The 20,534-nt window shown below is 35.0% G+C and overlaps 1 protein-coding gene across 8 annotated transcripts in view; it reads right to left on the bottom strand.

Annotated features, from left to right (window-relative positions):
- Positions 1–20,534, bottom strand: part of LOC110465783 (transcription factor GATA-4-like) — an 88,026-nt gene that overhangs the window by 13,431 nt on the left and 54,061 nt on the right. For 5 of the 8 annotated variants that reach the window (XM_021521866.1, XM_021521870.1, XM_021521862.1 and 2 more), the window contains exon 2: positions 14,924–15,904. In XM_021521866.1, coding sequence (XP_021377541.1) covers positions 14,924–15,728 — 805 coding nt within the window. In that variant the 5' untranslated portion in view covers positions 15,729–15,904. Of the gene's footprint in view, positions 1–14,923; positions 15,905–16,446; positions 16,668–18,147; positions 18,238–19,537; positions 19,680–20,534 lie in introns of those variants that run through there. The other 3 variants (XM_021521867.1, XM_021521865.1, XM_021521868.1) reach the window with 3 other exon arrangements.

Below are 20,534 nucleotides of genomic sequence, written 5' to 3'. Positions count from 1 at the left end.
AATCCAAGGTTTCACTAGGGTTTTATATTTTGGATTGAGCATTATTTTGTTGTATTAATACACAGATATTTATTATTTCCTATTTGGGATATTTTTATTGTCGTTGTCCGGTACGGATAGTCTTTAAGGTTTTACGAGTACCAACAATGTGTTTATTGAGTGCAATATTTGTGACCAGTTTATATAAACATATTCAATACTGATCAGTATTAAGAAGTGTCTAAATGGGGATAATTTTTAAAAACGGGACGTACATTACGGTAAAATATAAGTCACTACATCTATAATAAAATTGTGCGTGCGTGTTTTCGAGTTTTTGTCCCTGTTAGACAAAGGTTTCTTTGTTGCGACAAAAAAAATATTCATTTGTATAACCCTTCTTATCTTGAGCACTTTCCGCAAGATCCGGAACATTATAATAAATATCCGGGATAGAGACTTTACCTGTAATGAGCTGATAGGCGATTTGAATTCCCTTTATAATAACAGTTTTGCTATCTTTATTGCCTCACTTAAGATTTTACGGAATGATCAAGTCGTGCTTAAAAAAATATTTCAACTTTGAAAATAATTTAATTAAACCTCTACAAATCTTAAATACGTTACACATGTCTTTGTTATAAAATAATATGAGCTTCAAATTGATTTTTTTCCGAAACTGGAAATCTTCGTTTTCCCTTAAGTCACCGAGTGTAAAAGATCTCTGGTTTATGACTTAAAACCAAACCTCTTAGTTCAACGATCAGATTAAATTTTGAAATTTTCCAACCTTTCTCTAATCACCAAGTACCATCTTAGGTTAAAACATCTAAACACTGCGGAATTCTATCTACCTAGCATGTGGCGATGGCGTGCGATAAAAGATACTACATCTTGCACAATTGGACTGAAATTTATATTTTTGTAGGAAAAATAGTTTTCTGAAATATTTAGATTCTTGGTATGGGGGCTGGAGTTTTGAGTGTCATCTTTCTGACTGTGGGTAAAGATAGGCGGGAACCTCGTGGTGAGTCTAGAGGGCGCTGCTGTGATTATCGATGGTTATCTAACCTCCGGTAACATTCGCGGTACACGTAGAGTAGATCCAGAAAGAGTAATCCTTAGAAAAAATCTCTAGATTATCTGTAGAAGAAAAAATCTCTAGTAAATGGGCTTGATCCGTTCATTCAATTTTTCAAGTTTATGTTTAAAAAAAATGTTTAGACCCGTCATTTTCAGTTCTATTATTTTTGAAAATGATTGATGGGTTCAAATGGGACGGAGTGTTCATAAAGACACAGACGAGTTTATTCTGAGGATACCAAAAAACCCAGCAATATTGCTTTAAGACAAAGTAAGTGACCGCGTGAAATATCTTTTCATGAGAAACGTTATATTTGTGTATAACTTTGAGTGCTAAACGAATTATTATGTCATGAGGAGCACTTTTGGGTGGCCGAGGTGATGGATTGTGGCGGAGAGGAGGATGTGGAGTGTGGTTTAAATCAAACGTAAATAGTTTGATACTCGGATTAACATTTTTGTCGAATTGTTTTATAAAACAAAGATACACAGATTCATTCTGACAATATACATGAAATATTTACAGGGTTCAGGATCTTTTGACAGTCAGCTCGCAATATATATAACTATTATTTATTAGTTTACAGTTCGTTTGTTATTCTTTAAAAGAATATGCTGAACTGTATACGCTGTCAGTTGTTTATATTGCGATCTCGGTTATGACGAGTACTTGTAGACCTATATTTCGAGGAAGATGCTCCATTGCACTGCGTTTTTTCGTCAAACGTGTTTAACTCGACGTCAGCATACACATCACGAACAATTCCGCTTATCTCGACTCTCTGTGGTTCAGACAAGTTTGATGTAACTTGATATCACTGAATAATTTTTTTCTAAAACAGATCATGCGGCGTGCCGTGAAGGTTTTGCAGTTGTTATGGTGATTGTTTTTGTCAAGAGCTACAAATATGGATACGTCCTTTACCTTCGATTATGGCAAGGTGTGTCAATAAAACAGCAAAGTATGGATTGGAAATCGACCACGAAACCTTTATCAGGACAATATAGGAACAGAGTTCCTGGTCAAAGCTTGCGTAACACAATATGCATTGTGTTCAAAATCTGTTTTCAGTAATGTGTTGGTTACAATTGAAATTAGACGACAATAGAGTAACTCAGATTTGTATTGCAAATAGGTCCTAAGGTATACGTATGCCGGGACTGACTAAACCAACATACAACATCAATACAAATCAGTTCTAACAGTCAAATGATATATAAAATTGCGCAAAGAGAGTGACGACATTGAAAACATTGTCAATAGACCCTTTAGTTATTGTAATTAAATGTTGGTTAAAAATACTGTACTGCGCATGTCAACGTCAATAGCACGACAATAAACCTAACAACTTTAAATAGATCAATCATAATGACAACACATTTTGACGCTTGCCTACAAGCGTTTCAGGTCCTCTGCATAGTAATTAAATGTAATTAAAATACAATCTCAAATGTTAAATACAAATACAGACCAGAAAAAACAGCATTAAAGGGGACCAAACTTTGAAATGAACAAATCGACGATCGATAGAAGAGTAAATAAACAAAGGATGCTGTGGTTTATCTTTGTTATGCTAGTCACGATGTTAAAGTACAAATGCATTCTACAAATATCAATAAACAATGACAGCACAGGAGTCGATCCCATTACAATGATATTCTCCGGTTGTCATGGAGTTTATGGGCGAGCGTTTTTGTGACACCGACTGGTTGTCAAGATCATCGGTCAAAAACAGATGTTTGGCGCGTGACGTGTTATCAAAACGTTTAAGTGATTTGTAATAGTCGCATTAAAACTACGCGAGAACATTTCGCTTTCAAACTGTGCTTTATAAAAATAGAAACGATTAAACGTGGCAAAATGATGATAAAGAACATTTCTGTTATATACAATCTTAGTTTATGGAGCTATTTTCCATTACACGTGTTGCCGTTATCAAAAATGAAAATTGTGCTTAATGTATCTAAGCTAATATACGTGAAAATTACCTGGGTAGGTACAACGGGTATATGAGATAACAATAATTGAATTGTTTAACATTGTGAATTATAAAACCGTCTAGCTATATGATTATAACCGGTTGGTAAATAGACTTAAACTGACAAAAACCCCGGGAACCAATGATGACATTAGCATATCTCGCAGGTTAAGAGCTATACAGGGGCATTCAATAACTTATATCTGTTTTATCAGGGATCGCCTGCGGTCGAGATACGATTCCAAATCTTCATCGCGCAAGGGAAAAAAGTGAAGGGGTAAACCTTTTACGTTTATCGAGGTTTGGGATCGGGACTTTTTCTGATATGAGTACAGTTTATCCTAGTTGTCGCCCCGTCTCCACTTGACAGCACGCGACTGCGCGTGAGAGCTTATCAGTTGCTATGGTGCTCACGTGCTGTTAGGAATATGAAATTTTAATATGGTTTCTCGCCACGATGTGGAACATAACCGCTCAAACTAACATTTATTCTTTAAATAAAAAACCAACTTCAGATGTTTCTTTGATAAGACTATATCCGATTAAGTTTTTTGATAACTAAACCAACAAAAAGCGGGTTAAAGCCTTTATCAGCTAAACGCGTCCCACCGAATGACATCGAGATAAGACAGATACGTTTTGGAAAGATTTCCTAAACTATGGAACCAAAATTATTTCTCAGTTTGACATGACAAAAATGTTCTTACATTTTCGTTATACATGGTGATATACTACTTCTGTGATCGCGATTTCGGATGTTGGCTTGCTTTCAAATCTTCTCTCTAATCTAGAAAAGATCAGTCAAACTTTCCCTAAAAATGTATAACACACTCATTGATACGATCTCCTAGATTTAGATAGATCTTCTGGCACTTTAAACACGAAAGAAAGTATTGTAATTTCTGTTAAGAGATGTCTGTTAATACTTATCATATGCAACAGAGTGCAGAATTGGTCCCGGTTACTGTAACACTTTTTTCTACTAAAATAATAAGAAAACAAAATCTTTTAAAGTTTATCACAGGCGATCTGTAACAACAGGGTTCATATAGAGGTGCGTTCCGTGACAATATCGAGATATTCCTTCCACAATTTTTATAGTATGATTAAGACAAATACTATAGATTTGAAAATCTGCGAAAGTTTGAGTACACTAGATACATTGTAACCGTACTGTGGGTCACACCATGTAGGTATATCAATGTCGCACTTTTTTTATCGCACAATGAACATAGGCTTATGGCGATCTATTATAACATTCGCTGTCCATATGTAAACTAAACTGAAGAAAGCGGTTAGTGTTTTTTTTTAAAAGGGAAAGAACTATTCTATTAGAATCTTTTAGGAACATTTTGTTATTTTCTAGCGGGCAGATATTTAATGTCATTTTAGGTGAGCGTACATTTGTCACACAGAAATCAAGATAAATGTTCAGTTATGTGTTGAAAATACAAATGTACCGCTTTCATTTAAAAATATTTTATTAAATCAAATGATTCAATGATGTTGCTTGTAACAAAACTCCGCATACAAAAATTGTACAAGAGCAATTAATCGCCAGTTGAATTTCCTAGGCAGCAGATATGGCGAGAGTTAACTTACTGATATTTAGAGGAAACAATAGGTTTGTTTCTGGCACGTTGTATCACCGAACAACTTCCACACCGTGAAATAAAACACAATTTCTTAGCTTTCAGATAACCCTTAGGTTTCATAAACGTTGTGAGTAAGTTGGCGAGATAAAGAGGAGCTTGGTTTTGGCAGGGTTTGAGTATTACTTTACACCAAGGAGCAGTGAAAGATCACCGAACAATCCCTAGGATCATATGTCAAACATGCTGTGATTGGCCAATAGTTTTGACCTTCCTTGACTCTGACATTTTCATTGGTCAATGAAACACGACGTTTGCGAAAAGTACAACACGACTTCCGGTGAAGAAGAAAAATACGAGATCTCAGATTTCATGTTTGAAGATAGGACATGTTCCCGTCTCAGAACACAGCTCTTACTCAGTAAAATGTCTGCGGGGGTTCCTTGATTAGAAATGCTGTTGGAATGTTAAAATTAAAACAAACCTAGATCTGAAAGAAAAAACGGACGTCAAGGTTTTTCATCGATTTGAATTTTGGGATTAAATTAAATATAGTACTCAGAATCAAACCCTACGTATGTCAATATAATTTAACAGTGGAACTGTCACTTAAACTCATGATAAAGTGTTTTGCAGCTTTGTGTAGAAGTCTTGTTTTCCATATGAACATTGTTAAAAAAATACGAAGCGTTCTGGACGCCTTCCCAAAAGCCGTCACTGCTTAGTCCCTTTGCAGAATCAGATTGGTAGCTCTAAATTCTCGTTAATAATACACTTTAACGCGTATAAACTGATTCAAAAACATATATCGATGGCTTATAAATAGATCACATGTTCTTGACCCCGTCTACCAAGTTTGTATATTATCAGGCCACCGAGTCCTATTGGGGATACGAACGCTCGTTGAACATGTCAAAATTTTTCATAGCAACACTTGAAACGTAGCGAACCTCTTTACTCGTTATATTCAAATAAGACTTTTAAATACTCTACGATACTCAATAGTGTATTTATCCGGATAACCGCCTTTGGTTTGACACTTTAATCTGCTCTTCGGCTGTCGTGATGGTTTACAATTTACCCGCAAGATCTGACAAGTCCCTAACTCCAATACGTTCTATTGTTTCCCACTGTGACCCAGTGAATGATAAATTGTATCAGTCTTTTCCTTTGTTTGTTGATCTTTTGACTTTTGACCATTGGATTAAAAGCGTATCCCAGAGCGCCGCGTTCGACTAAGAGCCCAGTATCTTGGAGAGGCGTGTTCGACTTAGTCGCTAGATTAAGCGATGATTTTACCGTATCTTAAATCTGCTGATAAACACAAGAAACGTTGATCCACATCGCGTATATCAAGGTATTTTATTGTTCGGCGATTACATTGACAGGAGACTGTTTGGCGTAACATTATCAAGACGAAATGTTGGCCGTCGTGTGATAGATATGTTTTTCAATTACAGTGTACCCATTAGCTTGGTAATGTCATGAAAAAAGTTAAAAGTAATGAAAAAAAGTATTCGAAACGTACAATGTTAGATACAGCCGTTTATTGACATTTAATGGTACGGTGTCTAAGTTTTGTTGAAGATTTCTTTAAATAGATTTTTTACACTTTTGTCTTCACTTTCAAAAGTAATTGAAATTCCTCGGAGGTTTGAAATACACATATAACAAAGCTATGCATCGCGTCAAAGAACAAACCAAATAAACAAAAGCAAAAAATTCCTCGAGAAATGTCAAAATGTACTCCGAAACATATAAACCACACACACAAATACATATTTTACGGTCATCGTTCGGTTTTGATGAGTTTAATTTCATGTTTTATCACTTTACACTTGAAAATGAAAGTGTGTTTTGTGAGAACGGTCGCGATGAAAGTGTAAATAATCAGAAATAACAAACAATCTTAATGTGTCACAATTATGGGAAAGATGAAATCTGGTATGTTTTAAAGGATCTCCTCTGAATTTTAAGACATCAATTTCATGTTAGCTAGAACTCCCTGAAAAATTCATGATTTTCCCTATTGAATGTATGGTAAGCTTTTCCATAGGACCAGAAGAAAACTAGCATCAAATATAACTGAAAAGATTTGTAGAAAATGAATTCGATTAAAATTGTAATTTTAAAAGAAGACAGGCTGGAACTTTGTAGTAAGTGTATCATTGTGGGAAAAAACCAAGACTATTTCAGATAAAGTATGCTAGGTACGAGACATTCTTCCAGCAACGAGATTCTATGATGCTTAGCTTAACGGTGCATTTCAGTCTGTTAATGTCAAGTTAAGTAATGTATGTACCTAACTGTTTGAAAATGTTAGAAAACAGACAAAAACTGCCGTCAATAACGTGAGGCGTTTTATCTTGTTCCTACAAATGTCGTTTATACATGTTTGAGATTTTCCAGAAGTCTTAAATATTTAGCAATTTGAGAGGAAACATTGTAACCCAAGCACAACCATCCCCCTGCTAGCGGCGAAACATGAAACACACTCGAGAAATGTACAGTGTCTACGCTGGAAGGAGTATTTGTTTACAAGAGTAGGTAAATAAGTATTAATATTTCTAACCAATAAAAGATGTCATGCAAGCTTGGATACAACCCAGAAAGATCATCAGGGGTCAACATCCGAGAAACGTTTGTGGTGACTGGAAAATGTTACTGTGAAACGTCAAACGTGGGAGCGCTCTTTCAACCGTGACGTCATCTATTCAACATGGCCGCCGTGAAGGAATTCTGAATGTTTGCGTGACATAGAACTTGGGCATGAAAACAGTGTCGAGTTACATCTTGTTGAGATAGTTCTCATCAAGAAATTTAAGGGAATATTTTCCAATTTTCTTAACTTGATAAGGAGTTGAGTAATTAGGCGTACGTCATAAAAATTGTAGCTATGTGGTTTCAAAGTAATACTTAAAATTTCTAAGGTCTTCAGAATAAATAAATTTTGCCAAAAAAAGCGTCCACAACTACTTGAAATAATTACACATTGATAAGAAAACCCGATTTCTTTTATTCAACTTTATTATTGTGTGTTCCGCAACATACTTGACCGTTCAAAATGACGTCGGAACTTGTTAAGCCTATCCCTGAACTGTGTGGCTAGGTGTCAAATCAAATTACCCATTTTTCACAATTAACGTCATCATGTTTGTATCAAGTCCAATGTATTGAATTGTATATCCACTGAGTGTTGTTTATTTAGGAATTATATTGAATATTCGACAACTGTTTTTTTTTCCAGAATAATCTGTTAACTTAACGAGAAGATTATATTGGAATGTTTTCCAGTGATGTCAGGCTAGCATTGGCTGGACTTTCGACAGAAGTTTCCTTCCTCTTTATATCTAAAGGTTAAATAAAACATTCATCGATTGCTTTTTCGAGAAGTATAAATATAGAATGTTGGATATTCCGATAAGAATGCTGTTTTTGACGTTCTCTGATCTTGGAATTTAACATTATATCCGCAGTTATCTTATTCTGTAAATCAGCGCCTGGTATAGCATTATAAATCCCCATACGAAAACAACATATTCGGATTTGCTAAACAAAAATTTCGGTGTTTTCAAATTGTGATACTCTGAAAATTCAACTTAGAATTACATGCATGTAGAAATGTTTATTTGAGCCTTTCTTGTTTATGCAAACAAATAATCGTTGACCTTCTCGAAGTAGGTCGTAAATATTGAATAGCTGAGCAGCTGAAGAGGTCATTTACAACGCCGAGTCTCTGCCATGTACCATGTGTCTAGCTCCGCCATTTAACGTCACGGATTGTATCTTCCAGGGTCCGTATTCACGAAACCTTTCTCATGCTCAAGCAAGAATTCAGCGCTCAAACCAATTTTCTTGTTACTTGTAATAATAATATGACATGGTCAAAATGTAAACTGTAGCCATTGAATATGGTATTCGGCTATCAATCTCTCTAAAATTATTTCAAATCTTCGACAAAATTTGTAGTTTTATCACTTTATCACTGGAATGAGAAACTGGACTAATGCGCAAAGTCTGAGTTTGAAAATGAGAACGGTTTCATGAATACGGACACTGATATTTGTCCTGATATTTGTATGATCGGCAGTAAAGACCAAACACGGTAATTTATAATAGTTTACCTTTCAAAAGGGTACAGTTGTCTCCTAAACGCCTTTTTCCAGACAAATGAGATTGGCTTAGAACCAGACAATTAGTTTTTTAGAATTGGACACTTTGTCACAATAATAAGGAAGAAAATAACTGTACCCTCCACGGGAAACTGTTAACAGATACTGCACCGCCACAAACATTCAAATTATATAATTCTTAGCATTTTATATTACGTAGAACCATTCAAATGAATCGACAATCAAGCGTCGCTATTATGTTAATATGAACCCGACTTGGACGAGGTGGGTCTAAAACGGATCATTTGGACAAATGTGCTCGATTAAGACTGCTCCAACATTCTCTGATTGTATTGAAATAATGCCCCTCGTTTCAATTGCCATCTTGTTTACCGCCGACATAGTTCGATGTCTATTTTTCTTGTTTTCTTTATAATTCCTTTATACATTTCTCTCAATTCATTGCCAAACCCATTTATTACGCCAAAATGTCACTGGACACATTGTGGTATTATAACAAGAATTTACTATGTATGAGTCTGTCATCCCAGACATGTCTAACGATTTCATTATGTTGCATACTATCATATACTATAAACATATTTATAACATGTAAAAATACAAGACCCTGTTCACCATAAAGTTTCGCTTGAAGGTGTAGGAGATGGGGGTGGCTGAAAATACCCTACTTAGTATGGACACAGCTGTTTGTTGTGAGCGGATATCTGACCAAAACCTCGGCTTTTAGAGATAAGACCTGGATTTCTTATTTATGAATATTGGATATATACTGTACATTGGGAACACTATACACATAGTAGAATAAAGAGAAAGACCATTTAATCCCTTTGTTCAGCGGTCACGTGTTCCTAAAGCTCGGGCAAATATAAATAGTCCCATAAATTACTACGCAATGAAGGTAATCATTAAAGAATGACGGCTGACGAGGTATGGGATGATATACGGCGCCTCCGCGTATAGAATATAGATCCTTTACAAACATGAGAATTAGGTATGTTTACCAGGTATGGGAGACACTTCCGATTTGTGACGCGAAGAAGTTTGATTTATTTAAACCCGAAAGGTCTTAATGTTTGATGTTATAAATTGAGGAGATTTATACCTTTATATTAATTTCATCTAAGACCGTCCGATTTTGGCCCAGGCGTGATATAAAATAAGTTCCAGCACGTAATTACACCTGGTGCTTGAAGTATCCCTCCTTTGAAATATATCTGAATGTTTACAACACACGAGAATAAATAACTTCAATATCCCGTACATGTGGTACAGAAAATAAGTGCTTCCCACCATTCTTTCACTTTTAATAAGCTTATTGGAAAAATTTCACTAACAACGAATCTGAGCCTAACATCCGAGACCTTTCGCCAGATTTGTTTGTCTTTACATTGATTTAAAGGAACGTAGGACACTAACCAATGTTCGTTAGGCTTTGATTAACTCATTCACCCCTGAAGTTTCATAATGAACTATTCCAATCTTTGAATTGGTAGGGTTCAAATGTGTCCTCAGGGGTGAATGAGTTAAAGGTGTAAGTCTCTTGTGTTGTGCTAAACGCGCAATCCACTCCCAATTCTTGTATATTGTTTGTCAGACTGCGATTGTTAAATTGAAATGTATTTTCAGTTCTTAAGAAGCCTGCCAAAAAATTGAAATGACGACTGTGTGAATGATCAATCGTCAATACGCCATACATTCGATGAATAAGTCAATGTTTTCGGTTCATTGGGAGATAAATCACTTTCACAATTTCTACTTATTCAGCAGATATCATTTGTAGTTATGGCCCCCAGAACGATTCTATAGAATAGGAGACATTTCCAGTGAATAACGACAATAAAATCGTTGATAAACGTCCCCATTTACGTCAGTACGACCGGCAACGCAAGGCACACTGGGATAGCAAACAAGGGAGAGAATTCACTGCGTGGTTAATTTCTTTGATGTATGTGACTTACACAAAGATAAATGAGTATACACAACGGCCGGCGTTGTTGTTTACCTTGGTATCAAACATTCAGATTTATGAGTTTTTCTTTAAGAATAGATTTGACGCGGTTCTTCGTCGAAAGTAATTTCACCGAGCAACCGAAAATGTGAACCTGCTCCGCATCGGTTAGTTATTTAATAGAACATCAGGCACATTCCAGCTACAAAATATTGACATTTGACGGTAAATAAAAGAACCCCATTGCTAAAGGATGACAACCGGAGTATTTCACTCTAATCTATTAGCTTAAGCGACCCGGACAAACAATAGTCGCTTATGGCATGAAAAATATTGGGAGTGCTGTCAAACATATGATATATCTTCAACTAGCTGCTATAAATAGAGAGCATACGAGGGTAGTCTTTACCAAAAATCGATACTTCATATCCATGAATGAGATTCTACAGTTTAGACCGACAAAGGCGTTCAATAGTAAAATGAAACTCGCCGATATCTTCCCCGTGTTTGTAGTGCTAATTCCAAGTATACGAGTTATCAGAAAATTGCCGATGACTTCAGAGATAGTGCTAACCTTTACAACGATAGGGGATTTTGACATAAATATATTATTAATACATTCTGTTTCAGAAGAACGTAGATAGCGACCTCTTCAGGGTGACAGAATACCAAACAAGGAGTAAAAAGTAACCGATAAATACAAAGTAACACCACAATATAACGTTTTAAGGACCGATATGCGAGATAAAGACAAATCTAGAGGGATTCCGATCCAGACATTAAGTGTTAAGTTTGCGATAACGGCGGCGTTTATCATAGGACAACATGAAACACTCAATTTATTACGTCGAGTACTTGTAGCTCTGCTCAATTGATATATTATTGCATTTTTACGATAAAATATGTTTCTTATTGAGTCAAGTGTCCACTATATATTTAGTTTATCATTGTTGTCTTTATTCTATTTACAAATCACACACGTACAACGAGTTTCATTATCACATGCACGCCAAGGTGTTTTATAAAACGTATTGATAATTTATGGATTTATTATTATGAATGTATAACTTCATCAAACATATACCAACAAAATATTACAACTTTTTGTGGGTCGGTAAAATGAATTAAAAAGCAATAATCTTCTTCTGTGAATTAGGTTATTCCTTTATTTTTAAACTTTCTTGGGCTTATCAAACTAGAAACAATTTTACACGATAAATTATTATACTTATATAGAGATGGCTTATTATTGCCATTTGGTGGCAGGAACATGCCTCTTGGTTCCTGATTCTGTTCCCTTTTCTTAAGGATAACTTGCCCCAAATTCAAAAATCATAATAATATAGATAATCTAGAATACAGGACACCTAAATGTTTCGGCTGTAGTGTTGTTGATTTCAAAATGCGTGCAACATTTGTTTTGTTTTCACTACTATAATTAATTCGGAATATGTTAATAAAAGGCCGTTGTTAACGTATTTGTAACGTTTCCCAAAGGCAAAATTTCTTATTTCTCACAAACTGTACTAAAATTCAAACCAAAGTATCCAGAAAATTGGAACACTGACGTCTGAGATGGAATGTTGCTACAGTTATTTATGTTTAATTTCCTTCATCAGTTGTTCCAGTAAATGACGTGAAACAGAGCAAGCCAAGTTTGACTCATTAGGCGGTATAGTAAACTACCCGCAAAACTCCGCCCTAAATACCGGAACACAAAATGACACGACAGTCCACATACCCGGACATTTACGACTAGGGTAATTGACAATCACATACGCCGGACGTTTACGACTTGGGTAATTGAGAATCGTAAACGGAGTAGAACGGTGTTTAGGACATTTGTGTTAATTACGCTTGTAAACACGAAGTTGAGTTTATGGTTGTACACCATAACGGACCTCTTGTTAAAAGGATCCACAGCTTGAACAATCATATCACGATAAATATGCATGTTATTAAAATTAAACCAAAACGAAAAATATTTACATTTTTAATTTATTTCATGGAGAAAAGGGTTTGTTTTTTCTCAAATGCTTGGTTTCTGTAAACATTTTTTTCACAAAATATTAACGAGATTTTAAAAATAATGTGTTTGTTACATTAAGCTAACAACACTTTGGTGAAAAGGTTTAACCATGCATTGACATGATTACTACAGCAGCCTCCCCTAAACTCCGCATGGCCCGTCTAAGCTGGGTTTCATTACGGCAAATTGGTCTCTACACCTAATAGTTTGACGAAGGGCCGGTGGTCGAGAGAGCGAATGGGTATTAATTACCAAAATATTTATGTTATTCTAGTGTCAAGTCATTTCTATTTACTACAAAAATATTCAGAAACAGATTTACAGCAATCGTACAACCGTGCAGCCTCGCATTCGGTATTTCTCGGCTAATTCCGATTTTGTTTATTTTCTTAGTCAATAAACATCTTTCTATGTTTTTACTGTGAACGACACACCACACGTGAAGATACCTAAAACATTGATATTAGAATTATGTTTTAATTTTCATAAATTATTTCGAGTCCAAAACATTGACAAAATCTAGAATGATTTAAAAATACAGGATCAAGATTTGAAAAAAAAACTCATAAAATATATTTGTATGAACGGCACATTATTTTTGACTTATCCTTTACTGAATGTGTATAAATCTTTCATTCCTACACGATAATATTAGTCGTCTGTTTTATTTCAGCCAAATAACATTTCACAACAAATCAGTTTTCATGAAATGTGATTTTCCTGACTTATTTTATTTTATTGGTTTTTATGCTACAGATCAACAATTGTTCAGAGGTTGGATTATTTAAATGAAATACTAGATATATATATATATATATATATATAAATATACGTATTTCTTTTGGTTTCTTATTACATTAAATATTTGTTTATATTTTAACTGTTGAACTGGAATATAAAAATGGAGATATTCTTATCAAAATTATCATTTAATATTTATAACCACAATTGACACCGCCTTTGCTGAAAAAAACTATAATTGTTCTGTTGGTAAAAAAAATGTTTATTATTATGGTATACATAATATTGAAATGTAAATAATCATGTTGTTTACGGTCAACATATGACAATGAAAGAAAAAATTGTAAAATTTAATGAAAAGGGATAAATAATTTAAATGCATTTTTCTGTTAAATATAAGGATGAACTCATCAATAAAATATGACATGCAGGAGGAGACATCGAATTGTTACTTTCTAGCCATACTTTTAAACCAGTGAAAAAACATTCAACATTTAAAAAACAAACCTGGAACAACCACGCAACAATATCTAGCATGCGCCGTAAAGAAATATTATTCTCGTTAAAATCTCATCAAAACAAGAATGATAAAAAAACATATTTATATATGAATAAAATATCTTTCTTATGTGATTTCTAGACGCTGTATTAAAACAAATAAAGCTACGAAAGTGATGATTCCGCTTCAAAAAATGTTCTGCTCGGCTGGCGTCTCAAGGAAATTGAGAATTATGTGTATATTTTTCGCTAAGATTCCTACAGGTAGTTGCAGGCTTATGTAAGTAATAGCTGGCCCTATAACCCGCGTTATTCCCCACTTAGGCACACATGGAAGTGATTCAGTTTTCACACGGTTTAAATTGTCGGTAATGGTTCCTTGCTATGCTGAGAGATGGGAAACACTTATACGGGCTGCAACCCGTATATAAACACACTGCCGAGCGGATCAGTGAAGTTAGCCTACACCTCAGTTTTAATATAAATTGGAGAGTATTATTATAAGTTAAAATATCCAATTCAAAAGATAAATTTCTGGTAGAAAAATTGCTTCTGAAACTTTTCTTTCTCAATTTTTTATTAACATATTTAGTTCATAAATTATGAATACAATTTTTTTTAATAAAATAAATGCTTCTAATAATTAACTGTAAAAAGGTCCTACATTTTTTTCAGTTTCAGATTTATTCTAATTAGTTTTATCTCGCGGGAAATTCTGGTTAACCCAAAATTACTCATTTCAGATATTATAGATTTATACAAGTGCTATGCCCCTGAAAAATATAATCATTCACTCCCGAAATGTCTCAATAACACGAAATCAAACTCTAGTTCAATTTTTTTTCAAATATCATTATCTGATCCTGGTCGATTTAGGATTTTAGATGTATAATGTACGGAAATCACAAAGTAAGTGCTAGAATATATAAACGTGAACTCACCGGGTGCGGACCTGCGCAGTCCCTGTTGTAAACTCATGTTGTAATTCCATGCGAACTCTGGGCTCATGTAGGGGTAGGGACTGAGTCCGCTGGGTCGGGCAAGGGGCGTGTTGTAACTAGTATCTGTCCGGGCCGTCGGGGAGCTGATGGGCGAGCTCGGCGAGGGGGCGAACGCGAACCTAGGAGACACTGAAGGATGTGAGTTCGAACTACTATAAGATGCTTCAGGTGGCATGGTCCACATGGCTGGAGATCCGGACGGAGTTGAAACCGACTGTCCGCCTCCGTTGCTTACATACTGCATCGGGAGGACTGCACGAGTTGTTGGAACATACACAGGGCTGGCACCCGCTGGATGCATGAAGCTGTTGGCCCCCGGGGACTCGTGGTATGTAGGGGCCGTCGCGCCCGAGGGAAGGGACATGGAGTGCATAGCGCTGTTTTGGAACATACTGTCGGGTGAAAGTTTTGGGTTCGAGTCTGGTGTGGATGCGGTCAGATGATGCGGCTCAGAGTCACGGCCTTGACCTCTGACCTCAGTTGGAGAATGCTGGTTTGGCAAAGGTCTGTCCAAATGGTTAAAGAAAACTTCGACGTCCTCACAAGGCAAAAGTGGACTGTTTTCTTGGAAATTCAGCATACCCCGAGAAGAGGCACTTTGTGCTTCCAGCGAGCTGCGTCCGGAACCGTTAAGGGGCGCTCTGGAATGAATTCCGTTGTAAATTTTCCTGTCGTCAAAGCGTTCTTCTTTAGAACGATTCAAATAATTTTCCGAATTAAGCCAGAGGAGTTCCGAATGTGCCATTAAACTCCATTCGGTAAGCTACTCATTTAAACAATACTACACAGTAAATAAGCTCAATGATAATGATGGACGTCGACGGTAGATGGCGCTCTTAACAAAGTAATGTTGCCCCTTGGCGTTGAGTTCGTTTTGAGTTCGTTTTGCTGTTTTGCAGAATTGGGCTCGGGTAATGCAATCTGCAAATAATAAGAAAATTGAATTCATTACAAATACAAATCAAATTATTTTCACCTGTACGTGATGACCGGGCATCATCATGACGTCACTGCTGGTCAGATTAGACTCGGTATAATCTGAGTTAAACAATACACATATACACATGTACTTGAATAGCATTAAAATATCGTTTACGCCAGAATAAAACAATATTCAAAGAAATCGTCTGCTCCGGTTATTTGTCGAAATGTCATCGTATGCAGTCTATAAATATATTTAGTTTGTCAAATGAAATGTAATAAAAATTGACATAATTAAGAATGAAATTCATTTCGTTGTTTCAAAGGGAAATTCAGTTTATATGGCATATATCAGCTGTTATCACTGTTTAAACATGTATTTTAAGTATGACTATTGCTGCCATTACTGAAAAGAAATATTGTTTAAACTCAGTTGACATTAGGCTATCTTTTAAAAGTGAATTGCAGGAGTGTGCTTGGATAACCACAAGGAAGGGACAATATAGCATAAAACGTATGCTTGATATGGTGAAATAGCATACCCTGCAGTATGGTTTCCAATATCTCCGTCAATCAGTACCATGGACGTACTCCCTTCCCCAACTTCAAGCTGAGTTTTTGTTTCCAATTGAGATATACTTTCATATATTTAGTTCTAACCGTCACTGATGGTAACCAACGTAGTGCATTCAAACATTTTGTTCCGAAGGGAAAATATATACCTGACATTCGATATCTATCCTGAGTTAAGAATGAAACCGGTGGTATCACACTATACGACTTCACGGTGTAACTCAAACGTGTAACTAAATCGTGTAACTATCAAGGTAAGCTTTATAGTGTATCCCTAAAGTGTAGCTATAAAAATAAAACCTAAATATTTTCAAAATCTTGCATTCAGGCTTTTTGTCTCAAAGTTTATCTTCATGAAAATCTATCTAAGTGTCTACAAATTGCTTATGACATTATTTTCCTTGTGAAATGTTATGCCAAATACGTTCTCATTGACACAATATTAAGTCATTTGGACGATAAAGTGTTTTAAATTACCTCGAAGAATAATAAGAAGCAACATTAAAACAATATATTAAAGTGGAAAGGTGAAACAAATACAGCATGAACGAACAGGCAACGGGAACAGGAGAAACACCAAAATATAAAGGAAGACATATTGAAATATTGTTTCTTATCCATCATCACTGTCAGGAAAAGTATAATTAATGTAAGTATTTAACGTTCTGTTTTTTTATATTGATGGAAAACTGCTCTGTTTGTTTAGTAAATAAGTTTGAGTAAGGAGTGAGGTTCACTCAAGCCTTGGCTAGTTTGTATACCTCTTTGAATGAAAATACACACACGACACGGATCGGTACAACTCCGCAATACATAGACAGAAACAGCGCACATACATCTGCACGTGCGATAGAAGTAACTTACTCTGATGTGCCTTAGAGTGCAACAGTTCGTTTCAGTGAAACACGTAATGAATTAATTCAATAAAATTGTAATTACTGGAACAACCGTCTGGAAAGTCTCTTCACTAATTCTACATCCGATTATTTCGTACACTCGCATCTAATTCTACTTCTTTATACAGCCGTTGCGCACATGTCGTTTGTCAAAATTTAACTGTGTCATAGAATACGTGATGGAATTTAATCTGCTGTTTCATACTTTACTCGCCAACTATCTTCTTTTTTTCATATTTTTCAAGGACATTCTACTTTTAACTTTCCATTTTAGTAACGTTGTTCTATTAATTGGGCGTCCAGTGTCTGTGCTTCAATGAACGAATATATTATATGGCAAGATCATTGATAAAAAGGATATACAGATTTTTAGTATTTTATCGTTAAAGATTATCACAAGACCTTATACGAACCACATCACCGATACGTAAAGATTATAAAAAAAGAGAGATATATATTAGATTTTGAAAAGATGAACGTTATAAATTGTCTTGAAAAATATTTCGAGTAATCTATTTGATTTGTATAATTTGAATTTGATAAAGCTATCTGAATAGACAAGTTATATTGGAGATAAAAATACGTATGTTACTTTATGATCTGAACAATGGATGTCAATAGCGTCGACGTCTTATTGTGTTTCTATCTGTTCATAAGCGATCCACTGACAATTGGAAAACAATTAAAGACGGCGACAACAATTACTAAATTAAAAAAAATACAAAGAAGAAATAGATGCTAACATAAATCCTCAAAAACAATAGAAACGTATACCTTTTTCGCTAATTGTGACCTGGATGAACACTTTGATCCTAATGGAGGTTTTATCGAGTTGAACCTGTATGAGATACGTGGTATCTTGTGACTAACGATATCAGTCTCTGACCAGCTGTATCAACATATGACGATATGGACCGCGATTAAAGTACAATATTCCTTCTAACACTAAATATATAAATACACAGAATTATTATCGGGAATGTGTAGATAGGGTATTGTCAATTTTAGTCGTTTGTGTACAGCTGTATAGCGTGTTATCGGGAAGCTACGTGTTACATAGAGTCGATAACAGCACTAAACTGATGTCAGGATGATACAGTTAAAATAAGAGTCTCATTTTAAATCATGAATATACTGAAATAATTTATCTCCAAAGTAAAAGTTTCAATATAGTATTGGAAATACCACCCTCAGTCTCATAGGGGAATCGCACATCTGCTAAGTGAGATTTTCACCTGGGAACGTGCATGTGAATGGTTATTTATGATGCCAAAGTGTCCTTTTTGTTTTAGAAATACTTATATATTGTTTATTTTAAATTTTGAAGTGTCAAGTTGGTTTGGAAAATTTCTGTATCGTTTAATTACAATAAAATGTGTCAATTTAGCATTGTGAATACTGATAAAATTTAAATATGAACGTTGTACAATGGGAAGGTACTACGCAGAGCCTACAGCTTGATCAAGTTTCACGAGCCGGAACACATTATGACCCATCTGGATCATCGATAAATAAATAGCATTTAAATGCTGTGTTATACAAAAGAGTGACCAGCACAACTAATTATGACTTTTGATGAACTCATAACTAACATATATGCATGTCGTTTGCAAATTGTTTGAAGCTTTAAGCTACATGTAGTATACTTCCCGTTTATGTGTAGATCTCTATAATATGTTCGATATTTCAGTGTACAGCTCAGGTTATATTTGAATAAGATTTCGGAGGAAAGATCAATATGTCATGTTATATGTTATAAACTATTAGAAATAAACTGAAAGGAACCTAAAATTCCTATGTGATGCGATTATTAATTATAAATATAAGGAGAACGGAATATCAGGATTTCCAAAGATCTGATGTATTCTAACTCATCGTTATATCATATTTTTATACATTTCCTAAAAAAAAAACCAGAAATTTATCCAGCATCATAAAGGTCAATCTGACATATGTACTATCTTCCTAAAGTTGATCAAATTATTCATACCGAAAAATAATAATCCCTAACAATCATCTATTTACATTATATATATAAACACATATGCAAATAAAAACGTTTGATAATATGATACAACAATTAACAATATAGATGTACAAGTACCTATCCAGGTCATAATATATTAACTATAGATACCTATATATCTATATATGATGTACTCACCTGTATTAAGTGTCACGTCCGTCTAAACCTGTATATATATTTCTCTCTCTCTCGCAATTTTACACGATGTTTGACGATGGGTAAGTTTGTTATAAATGAGACAGACGATTTACAAAACTACTGTAGTCTACATGATCACCGTTTGAGGTCGCCGCCGTAATTTCTAAGAAAACATCAGCATTAGCACAAACTACTTATAGCAAACGGTTTGAGACCGTAATGCGATTTTTGGCTTCTAAGTCTTAACACTCCAGGTGTGTGGTTTGTTGTAAAAACAAAAACTCAGGTAGGTCAAGAAGCCAGGTAATTACACAGGTAAATCGACCTACCTGGTGGCCCAATCGGAATTAGTCACTTACTAAGGAGGGGTCAAGCTTTGGAGGGAAGGGCCAAGTGTTGATGGGGTGATCACTTAAAATGTGTAGTTCTACTTCTTTATTAAGCCTAGAATATTGAGCTCATCAGCAATTTAATTCTATTTATAATTTACAATGAAATATAATATGTAATGTAGTGAGACAGTATGCAAAGACATGAAAGAATCAATTAATAAGAAAATTGGGTAGCAACATATTAACTACCCTTCAATAAAGTTTAAGAGTTATGCATGTTTTCTTCAGAAATAAATAGAATATTTAATGGATTCATTTCGCAGTTATTGCTAATTTTATGATTTCATGCGTTCATTAGATTCATGTTTATATGTAAAACCGAAATGTGGATATCAATTTTGATGACGCGTTTTCACTCCCTGCATGGTCTTTCGTACACGTGGATTCGTAAAATAAATTATAAGCCATTAAAGAGTATATGGAATCGGTGATGATGATAAAGGTGTAATTCTATCAAATATCGTGTAATAAACATCGCCAGGTAAATTGTAACTAACAGGTGTGTGTCAGTAGTATGAGATCCGTGTAATAAAAATGTCACTTGCATAAATGCAGATGTGAATGAAAACGAAATGTAAAAACAGATAGATGTGATAAACTATTTC

The sequence above is a fragment of the Mizuhopecten yessoensis genome, unplaced genomic scaffold, assembly GCF_002113885.1.
Source record: "Mizuhopecten yessoensis strain PY_sf001 unplaced genomic scaffold, ASM211388v2 scaffold11101, whole genome shotgun sequence".
Taxonomy (NCBI): domain Eukaryota; kingdom Metazoa; phylum Mollusca; class Bivalvia; order Pectinida; family Pectinidae; genus Mizuhopecten; species Mizuhopecten yessoensis.
Note: the sequence above shows the minus strand (reverse complement) of the source record. Positions and strands in the feature narration are given on the sequence as shown.